Source organism: Harmonia axyridis, chromosome 1 (genome assembly GCF_914767665.1).
Source record: "Harmonia axyridis chromosome 1, icHarAxyr1.1, whole genome shotgun sequence".
Lineage (NCBI taxonomy): Eukaryota > Metazoa > Arthropoda > Insecta > Coleoptera > Coccinellidae > Harmonia > Harmonia axyridis.
This window is the reverse complement of record NC_059501.1, coordinates 13221753-13232702: the sequence shown is the minus strand read 5'-3', so window position 1 is coordinate 13232702 and position 10950 is coordinate 13221753. Positions and strand designations below refer to the sequence as shown.

Sequence of the window (10950 nt, the reverse complement as noted above, 5' to 3'; positions counted from 1 at the left end):
TCAGGAATTATTTTTATTTTCAATTCTCTAATCAGAATATTGATTCTAAAGAAGAAAGCAAAATGTTGGAGACACGGTTCCATCTTATCATTCACAAAAAATATAAGAAGTGTTTTATTTCATACGACAATAAATTATAATACGTTTTAATAATTTCTGGGTAGACTTTTTTTTTGAGTGAGGGTGGATCTCTAATTCGAAATCTACGATGTTGAAACCCCCTTAAATAACACAAAAATATAATCGGTAGATTATTTCAAAAAAATTTACAGAATGATACAACACATTCAAATTTTTTCAGGAAACATCTTATGGCGAATATTTATTCAGGATGAAGATATTACGTTATATCAAATTTTGAAGCTGACCTAATCGGAAACTCTTTTCGTAAAGTATGTAGTAAATATATCCATTACGTCTTTTGGGTGGATGCGCTCAAATATAGAGCATCCACCAAATTTTACTATATGGTGACATCTAAGAAAAGTTGCTCAAACCAAACTTTTTACTTTAGAGGATTCTACTCATGGTTGGCTGCGGCAAGAATGAGTTCAGTAAATTGTGTATAGAGGACCTGCTCACTGAATCGAATTTGGAATTTTGAAGAAAAACTGACAATTTATGTGCCATCAAGTGCATAAAACAATTCAAACTGATAATTTATTTTCTCTAGACCATACGTATTAAGATAAGAAACATAATTATGTACCTACTTGGAAATTTTCCCACGAAACCCACAAATATATTTCGAAATTGAGACCTCTTATAAACCAAAAGATTTGTATTCGGTATTGTGAAATTCCCCTCTATCAGATATTAAGGCCAACATTTTTCTTCTCGAAATTTATCCAAGAATGGTTTTTTCGAAACGATCGACCAATCAAATTTGAACATATTTTTGTGTTATTTAAGGGGTTCAATAAATAGTAGATTCCGAATTAATCATCGATTCTCACCAGAAAATTTTTCTACCCACTTAAACAACAATATTTTTACACAATTCGGAATATCCCAGTTTTTGACTGTGTTCGAAAAAAACAATAAACTACAGGTTGGTATTCAGCATTTAATATTCTTCAAAATATCAAATGTTTAAAAGATTCAAACAGAAAAAACTTTTAACTAAAATTCCTTCCACAAATATCGAAATAAAACAATTTTGGGACCTTCTCCATGAAAAATTCTTTATAACAACAAATTTCGAAGTAAATCATAATTCAAATTATTTTTGCGACAAAATATTCAATATTATTGGTTTTCCCGAAAAAATCAACCAATCGAATCCGAACAATTTATCATATTTTAGAAGGATTTCGAGTTCGTAGATTCCGAATTAAGCATTGATTTCGCGCAGAAAAATCTTTCTGTACATTTAAAGCACCGTAAGTAAGTGAATCTATGCATACCCATTTTGCAAGCCTCAGATTTCGGTCACCAGAGAGCAGATAATCACCAATCAAACCCCCTTGAAAATTTTTGCCCAAAACTCGAAATTGATACCATTTAAAATCAAACTGATTTCAGATTTGAATTTGACATGGTAAAATGCTTCTCCTATCGAATTTTCAGGCCAAACAATTTTTTTCTCGAAATGTAACCGAGGTTGTCTTGGTTTTTCCAAAAAAATCTACCGATCGAATTCGAAAATATTTTATTATTATTTATGGGGTTTCAACATTGTAGATTCGAAGTTAGGCATCGATACTTACCAAAAAAAATTTGTCTACCCAGTGATGGGAACCTAGAAATTTATTATTAATGGATAACGGCGATAACGTTGATAATATTATAATTAATCGTGGTATGAAATGAATACACTTCATATTTTTGGGGGTTAGATTGAACAGTACGCTCAATGCAGTGTGCTGGATCTCGCCCTTTCAATTATTTCTATAGTTGTAAAAGTTTTTTTATTATTTTTCATGAAATTAATTGAATAAAGACTTTTATTATTATTATTATTATATCTTTCGAATGATAAGATTGAAATGGTGAAATGTTATCATGTCTCCGACAATTTTCATTTTTCTGGGGAATCAACATTGTGTTTAAAGAATTGAAAATAAAAATAAAGCGCAAAACATCAATGAGCCTCCATTTTTCTTTTGAATAAAAAAGTGAGTATATTACAGCTTTTAAAAAAAACATCAACCAGTATTGCTAGGATGCTATTCATTTGGATTGAAAAAGTATTGAGCAGCATCTATCTATACCTACTGTGAAAGTCGATGCACTCAGTAGGTACTCGTATTGTTAATGCGATACCTTTCTATTTTCTAAATCACCCGGTAGAATCGCTGTAGAATCTGCAATGCACGGCATATAATGCAATTTGTCGAGGAAATTGATATAGTACATTCAATTCAAATTTTTTGTCCTGATATGCGCGAAGCATTGAACCTGCAGCTTGAAGAAAGTTGAACATATCTTGCGCACACTTATAGCGTCGCCAAACATACCGCACACTCGTTAAGTTACTCACTTCGGTGAAAGTAGATTGAAATTTGTAACAGAATAATAATTATCGGAGTTGAAAATTGGAAATTGGCTTTTATAACGACGTGAGAATGAGTTGTGTCAAAGTATTGGTTTTTCATTTCCGATAATGAATAATAAGAACACTAGGAAAGAGCTGACGGAAAGTCAGGGACTTTTGAGCTCTCGTTCATTTATGCGCCTGGGAGATACTAGAACTGTATACCTATAGGTATATCAATTTAAAAGTATTTTTTGGTGAACAAGTAGTTTTCCAACGAAAAATATGCAGATATTCGTTTTGAGTACGATTTTGTGATGACATCGTGAAAGCTTGACGTGAATAACTCAAAAGATTCCCTAATAGAGGACAACCATCTTACCTGGTGCTTTCTGTCTCTATCAAAGGCTTCAAGGTTTTGGAATGCCCGTACTGGTGATGTGCAGTAAATAGAAAAGGTTTTGGCATAGATGGACTACCTAAGCTAATTCAAGACCTCAAAATGGGATCAATAAGAGGTATCGCAACACCTCTCATTCCTATTTGAAATCAAGGGGTCGTGCTCAAACCACGTTAGATGTTGAAGTTTCCTTCTCGAATCAGAAATTGACGGGTCCGAGCGATTTTCCACATTTTCATTATATAGTCGTAAAATCGAGGTGTTAAGTTTTTGTTGGACCACCTTGTATATAGAATAACCAGTTGAAGCTATGTGCAAAATATCGTGCCATATCGAACCATAGAAAACTCATGAAGAATGGCGAAAAGAATTATCTAATAATTCTATAACAACAAATCCGACCAAGTTGGAATTTGGAAAAAAATATGAAATAACAATTTTAAGCACATTTATTTAATTATAAAAATAATAAACAGTTCTGTTGTCTCCAAGTGTTCAATTGGCTCATAAATGAACGAGTGCTCAAAAGCTCCTAATTTTCTGTCAGTGCTTTCCTCTTAATTTTCATAAAGTTCATTATGATGCATAGATTACTTTCTTTCCTTCAGTTAATTGAACCTGTTAAGTCTGTTAATTGAAAGGATGTACATCCGATAGTTTCGGGGATATGATCATTAGTTTTTCTTTAATCAATTTGAAAAATATCAATCGTGATATAAAGATAGAGTGAACTAACCAAATTTCAGAAATTTCAAGTATCCCAAGTGATATAATAAAATAAAAATTAAAAAGTTTTTTTAATCTGGAATCCAAGCTACCACGATAGGATATAGCTAGTATCAATATCTGATGGTATACCTAATATAGTTTTCCTATGTAAAAATTGAAACTCAAACATTTCAGAGTAGATTTCAAATTTGAATGCTTAGATGAGGAAGCGTCTGAAAACCCAATTTTTTCAAGAGAACTGAAAAATATATTTGCTTTGTAAATTGCATCCAATCCTTCTTTAAACGCTATCAACTCAACTAATTGCTTTAATTAATTTATTTTAATTGATATTAATACAAAATGAACAATAAAATTTAGGATGGATTCATTGAGTAACATGTATTATGCGAAATTCATTTCTAGAAATATAAATATAAAGAGAAATTTTATTTGAATGATTGACTATATTGACAATAGCGAAAAAATTATCTATATAAATTAATTTCGTATAGGTGTACTTAGATATTTGAAGGTGGAGATTAGGCACTTTCGATTTTATCTTGAACCACCTTTTTTCTTGTTAAGTTTAGTTATTTCATTCCATTTCTATTATTGGAAAAGTAATTGTTTCGTTATTCGTTTGAAGAAATGATTCAATTCTTTGAACTGATTGAAATGGTTTAATATTCCTCTCTACCTATCAATTATTTTTTTCTCATAGATAACCTTGGTCGCATACTTAGAAACAAAGTTTTCACATCTTGAAAGTAGACAATGAACTTGAAAGACAAGAAAATGACAAAGTAACATGATTTGCCATAATTTTTATCTGATGCAATAGAAAACAAATATAACATTAGGAATTACATTAAACTAGTTCCTAAAGCAAAGGTATGCATTAACTGAAGAAATTAACACACATGTATAAGTAAATATGTTTATTACAATCACACAATTTAAATAAATTAAGAAATCACCTTAGGGTGAAAATTTTCAACAAACTCATCCAATAAATAAATAAATAAATTCTGTATTTACATCTAACGTTCAGCTTATTGAAATGAGCTCGAATGCATTCACAGAACACATAAACAAAATGTCAATATTTGTCATAATTTTTCAAATCCATATCTGAAAATGTATACTATTGGAGGATAGCAGCAGAGAAGAAGAATTGCTATTTCCATTTTTAAAACAAAATAGAGAAGGATTTCAATGAATTCTTGTTCGTCATGCTTCGTTCATATCGAATCGGAAAAATTACTCATATTCATCCAATGATGAAGATTCTACATCTCGAACTGTTGAAAAATGATTAATTCATGAAATTTACAGTTGATGAACATGGAACTATTGAATGATGATAAATTACACTTAGAAAGTAGCCCGCATTCGTATTCTACCATTTCTCCTGCGGAGAAAGTCGAGATAAACTAGAACTGAAGATGCATTCATCTTGATTATTTTGATTTCTGATTCGGTCTAGTACACCCAAGTATCAAGGAATTATGACTCTATCCAACAGTTTTCAACGTATAAAAAGGTGATCGAGCCTTGGATATCGACCTCACAATGGATGTGCAGCTTCGTATTTTGAATTTATAATTTTGTTCGTTCATCCAACACTTCCTTCTTCATTCCTCAACGGTCTATGTATTTCGTAATTAGTTCCGTATTACTCATGTTTAAAAAAAATCGCATAGGAATTTTTATGATTGCATTTTCAGTTCCGATGATCATTTTATGATATTTTTGTGACTTTTCCGATTCGATGTGTAGACTTCCAATCGTAAGAGCATTTAATGAGCAACAGTATATGTCATTCTCTGGCGAAAACCACGGGACCCATCAGGACCCTTGGGTAACCTCACGATGTTTTCGAAGTTTTGGAATGCTGCACTGTTGCTCCTGGACCTTGGGCTGCTATATTCAGAACTTTGACTAGCAGATGACAATCTTCTCGAGCTACAATCGGAACTGCTGATGCTGCAAGCGCTCATCCTTCGTGGTAGAAATAGATTCGAATCGCTGGAATCTCTGCTACTATAGGACAACCTTCTTGGCATGTAAATGAAGTTAGCTTCGGTACTAGAAGCGGAAAGCCTACGTTGTAGCCAGGCGGCAGGTTCGATATACCTAGAAGGAAAATGAGCAGAAGATCCTCTTCTCAGGCGGTTTCTTGGGTCAATTCTCAACCTCATATCCTCAGCTTCTGAACTGGATTGGCAGGAGGAAAGATAGTCGGAGGAGCTCGTTATTAACTTAGGGTTGCTACTCTTCTTGTTCTTATTCTTTTTCCTTTCAGGATGAGGGATATTGTTCAATTCGTATACTTTCATCGCTTCTCCGACTTGGTTCTGAAGTTGCATAGCATTTCTGGCTGATTCGGAATGAACGAATTCCACCAAAGCACAAACCATACCAGCCAAAGATGGATTCTTGTTGATGAATTGACGCACATCTCCAGGTATTGGGTTTCCTGGTCTCAATATGCGAATAAGAGCAATTTCACCGCATTTCTTAAATAATTCAGCTACATTTTCGATTGTTGGCTTCTCGATTGGCATGTTAACAGCTACTATTGTCCTAGATGGAGTGGTTTCATCGTATTGTGGTAAAGGTTCCAATCTTCTCAATTTAGTTCCAGCTTCGTTTATTTCTAGTTTGATGGAACGGGTTAGGGCATGAGCAACAACCCTCCAATCTTTAGTTAAATGTTTGACTCTCTTGAAACTAGAGATGAGTTTCAAGGAAACATAGCCTTCTTTATTTCTCTTGACGTGTTTCAATAGGAAAGCGTCCTTAGTAATGTTAGCATCGGAAAAATAGAATTCTACCTGTTGTACGATTTTATCGGCCAGTTCTTCAGACGGAGGGGTGAAAGGAGGTTCACTCACTTCAGGGGTAACTTCGCATCCAGAATCTTTGCCACCTCCAGCAGATCCGTTGTCAGATGAGCTGTCTGACAGATCTGCCATATGAGCACCTTCGTCTTCAGCTTCGTTAGGGTTGTCATCATGCTCTTGGATCTTGTCAAAGGAAACGGATACATCACTGTCTATCGAGGAGATGCTATCCCTGGTTTCCAACAGTTTGGTGGTTGGTATCTCGTCGATGACATCGTTCTCGTAGTCTTGTTCGTTGATGGTATCGGGAATTGGAGCTGGCATCTTGAACTTATCACTAATATCACAGTTTGATCACTTGAAATGTCACTTTAGCGTCTCAGTCTATGTGTAAAAACAGAAAGGCACTCGATCCCTAACGGCCCAGAGGATCTGAGATGTTGGTTAGTAGGTCACTTGGTTTAAAATGCTACTGCCACAACGCACAACGATTGTTGACCTAGCTTTCGAAGTATACTAACAAGCGTTCTACTCGCGGGCTGGCTTTATAGAAACTTCAGTGTCCCTACTTCGGCTGCTCGGTCGTGGCTGTGCATCTGGTTCAGCACATGCTCCAAGACATCGGTTTGCTGAAGCGAGGATAACAACGAATCACGGTCAGGTTCATGAACTTTGCGATACACCTTTTTTAACGAGAGAACTTTATTTTGCGGAAATGGAACCGAGTCGGGTTTTTGAAGGAGTCTCAGTTTTATATCGGTCGATGTGGATTTATTTATTCCTTCTCACTTCCTTCCTTTCGGGACCTTGAGGGAAAGGTTTCGGGATTGGCCACAATGTATGAGCAGGAAGTTGTTTAGTAGTTTATCGAGTCCTTGGAGAAATTTCGCCGAAGTAAGTTGGTGGACGGAAAGTCTACTTGAAGTTTGTTTATGTGATCGGATACATGGTGAATTTTTTATTTTTTTATTGTTTGTTTATCGGAATCGAGCTTTAGTAAAAATAATTACTAGTTTCTATATCGTATCAGTCCTCTGAATTTAGAAAATAACTTAATGCGGATCTTCAGATCAAGATCCTAAATAGCTAACGGACAATTAGCATTTGGGAAAAAACTCTTCACGTAGAACTCTATTTCTGACATTTACTGAATTATGAAATTCCTTTTTTTTAATATACTACATTTGTATTGAAATGTTTTCACAATTCAAGTTTTGGAGATTGTATATTATTTCAAAATTGAATGAAAAATCCATCTATCCGTTGTACAGGGTGTTCCAGATTCGATGCTCACTAAAAACATCTCAAGAACTATAAGAAAAAGAAATCTTCAAAGATCCCCGATCTTTTTTTTTAAATAATGAGGAATCAAAAAGCAATCATATATATCTTGATGCATTCTCGAGTAACAGAGCGTTTTTGAAAAATGACTGTTGCAAATACGTTATACAGGGTGATCGACCTTAATGGCCTATTAAAAATTTATGGAAAACTAATAATAATTTTGTGCTGGAAATTTGCATGTTGGAGTTTGAGACAATGATCTTTCCCCCTAAAATATTTTCAGATCTTCCTGTTATACCGAAATAATACTACTTCTATATTTCAAATGGCACACCCAGGATACTATTGCATCATTAGATAGCTTTTTTGCAGACAATTTCAGTGATATGTCTATCAAATGGAGGCGACGGGGACTCGCATTTTTTCGAATAAATTCAGAAATTTTTTTTACGGAAAAACCTTATTTCCTTTCGATTCTGCATATACGTAGTATAATAAGACTGTTTGCAGTTTGGATAAAACTGTACATGGTGTTTATAAGGAGATCATAAACTTAGACAACTCAAATTCATCGAATAATAATAATAATAAAGTTCATTTTCTGTTAAATAAACAAAACTCAAGTATTCTCAAATCAGAACCTATGTTTTTTATTATTTCGATCGATTCTGCATATACGTATTATAATAAGACTGTTTGCAGTATGGATAAAACTGTACAGGATGTTTATAAGAAGATCATAAACTTGGACAACTCAAATTCATCGAAGAATAATAATAATAAAGTTTATTTTCGGTTAAAAAATCAAAACTCAAAGATTTTCAAATTAGAACCTATATTTTTTATTATTTCGATCGATTCTACTATTTGGAGTAGTCTGTGACTTCCGAAAAAAAAAAGGAAGAAACTAATATTCGATGTTTGGATAACTTAATTTTACATTTCATGAATAATAACTAATTTTTCGTATGGATTGTTGAGAAATCCATAAACCAATACAATTTTCAATTAAGAATTATTCATTCCAATTCTTGAAATGTTTCTTTCTGTGTTTTCCAGAAGTCACAAACCACTCCACACAGTAAGAAATTGCGGTTTTTCGTCATTTAAAGTTCCCCACTCTTTCTATGCGTAGAATCGACTGAAATTTTTAAAAGTATAGGTGCTTATTCGGAAATCTTGAGTTTTGATGAATTTAAGTTGTCCAAGTTCATGATCTTTTGGTAAACACCCTATACACTTTCGTCCAAACCGCGAACAGGTTTATAATATTTTGCGGAATCGGAAATCATAAAGGTTTCTTCGAAAAAAACCATTTCTACAGGAATATTAACAAAATTCGAGTCATCGTCGCCACCATTTTTTTCATAAGAAACCCATTAACTTATGAACCGTTGAGTTTTTAACCAAGGTATGACATATAGCTGAAATTGTCATCAAAAATGCTATCTAATTATGCAATAATAAACTGTGTGTGCCAATTGAAATGAGGAAGATGTAGAGATCTAAAAACATTTTAGGTAGAAAGATCATTGTCCCAAACCTAAACATGCACATTTTAAGCACAAAATTGTGATAGTTTTTCCATAAACTCCTAATAGGCCATCGAGGTGAATCGCCCTAAATCTTAGCTTCTATTCGAGATATTCGAAAAATTCTAAAACGTTTTTTTCAGTATTTTTTATGGTTTATATGATACTCATAACAGGTCAAAGAAATCAATTACCATTTTATAGATATTGAGGATAGTAGGTGTTCCTTAAAAGAGAGACTCTATGTTTTTCAACGCAGTTTTCCAGCCTAAGATTTTTCGATAAGCATCCTGTTATCGGTTTTTCAAAATATCATCCGTTTCAAAAATATTGAGTTTTCATTTTTTTTCGAACAACCTATATAAAAATATCTCTCATTTATTTTATTTAATTGATTTAATTCATTTAAGTGAGAATAATGAACCAAAATTACCATCCAGCCCACAAATAATTAAAACCGTATTCCATAACCACTCAAAAATCCAATTAGTTACTCCTTAGTTACAAAAAGAATCCGGAGATTATGTGGATACATATTTCGGACGAAAATTTTACGTAAGCCATCCCCTTTGATATATAGATCGTCTAAGGGAGCATTAGACCTCATTCGACTTTTACATAATATCCAAATCGCATTAGACTGTTATAAAACTAATTGGATTTGTAGTAAGGGTATTCCATTACGCAATACCTCAGATATAGAGCAATTATGACTCCTACACAACAGGTAAAACCTCTTTATTTCTGGGGTAATAAAGAGATTTCGACAGATATAATTAATTAATTTCAGTACAATTGAAGACTCAATTGTCTTATGAATTCAATGTCAATCAACAGTTTCCGCGAATTCGAACTTTTCAAAATATTTTTCCGATAATTGTTCAATTGAAAAAATTTTTTGTACAAGTGTAAAAAAAACTGTACATTACTTTTTTTATCTTTACTTGCACTAGTCAATATGGCTTAATTGACTCTTCTTCTTTTTATGTTTTTCTTTCGCTTTCTATAATATCAATTCACTTGATATTTGTTTTTTTACCCTTCAAAAACTTACCCCCACACATAGATCATTAAGTTTTGAATCTCACAATGATTGAAAAAAAAATCAAAGCTTACATAGCCCATATTGGGTACAGTTATCTTAGTACTGGCTAAAACAGTTGAAGAGTAGGTATTTCAAACAAGTTTAAATATTTTTTATGAACTGATATCATTATGTATTTTTCACAGGAAAGTTTTGGGATAGTTATAATTTCTTCAATTTTGAATATTTTTGGGGATGCTGAATATCTACGAATCTGAGGTTTGGCACCAAAATTTCGTATAAAATGCAAAAAAAGGTAAAAATTTCATTTTTTTGGCAGTATTTTGCATATAACTCGGAAAATATCAATTTCTTGTGGATGATCTTATACAAAAACAAAGCATATAAAATTTCCTACAAATTTCATTCATCAAGTTTTTTTGTCCAATAAACTGCATTTTTTCAATGTTCCATCACGAAATTTTGGTGGAAAACCTCAGATTTGGATTCAGCACGCCAAAAAACATATACGAGTAAAATCAAAGAAATCAAACCTACCGCAAAAAGTGAGTTTTTGCAAAGTCAGCAAAAATACGCCTATTTTCAACTATCGTTTGAGCCAGAACGGTTTCTCGGATAAAAAAAAACTTAATGGGAGTTATTTAAAGGTAATTTTA

The 10950-nt window shown here is 33.0% G+C and overlaps 1 protein-coding gene across 1 annotated transcript; it reads right to left on the bottom strand.

The window, feature by feature from the left end:
- Window positions 1-4510: 4510 nt before the first annotated feature.
- Window positions 4511-7144, bottom strand: LOC123688788 (la-related protein 6). Its single transcript, XM_045627455.1, has one exon. The coding sequence runs from the start codon at window positions 6755-6757 to the stop codon at window positions 5387-5389; it is 1371 nt and encodes a 456-aa protein (XP_045483411.1). The 5' UTR covers window positions 6758-7144; the 3' UTR covers window positions 4511-5386.
- Between the last annotated feature and the right edge of the window lie 3806 nt (window positions 7145-10950).

Excerpts from the sequence above, each read along its gene's own strand:
- LOC123688788 (XM_045627455.1), bottom strand. The coding sequence starts at position 6,757 with ATGCCAGCTCCAATTCCCGATACCATCAACGAACAAGACTACGAGAAC.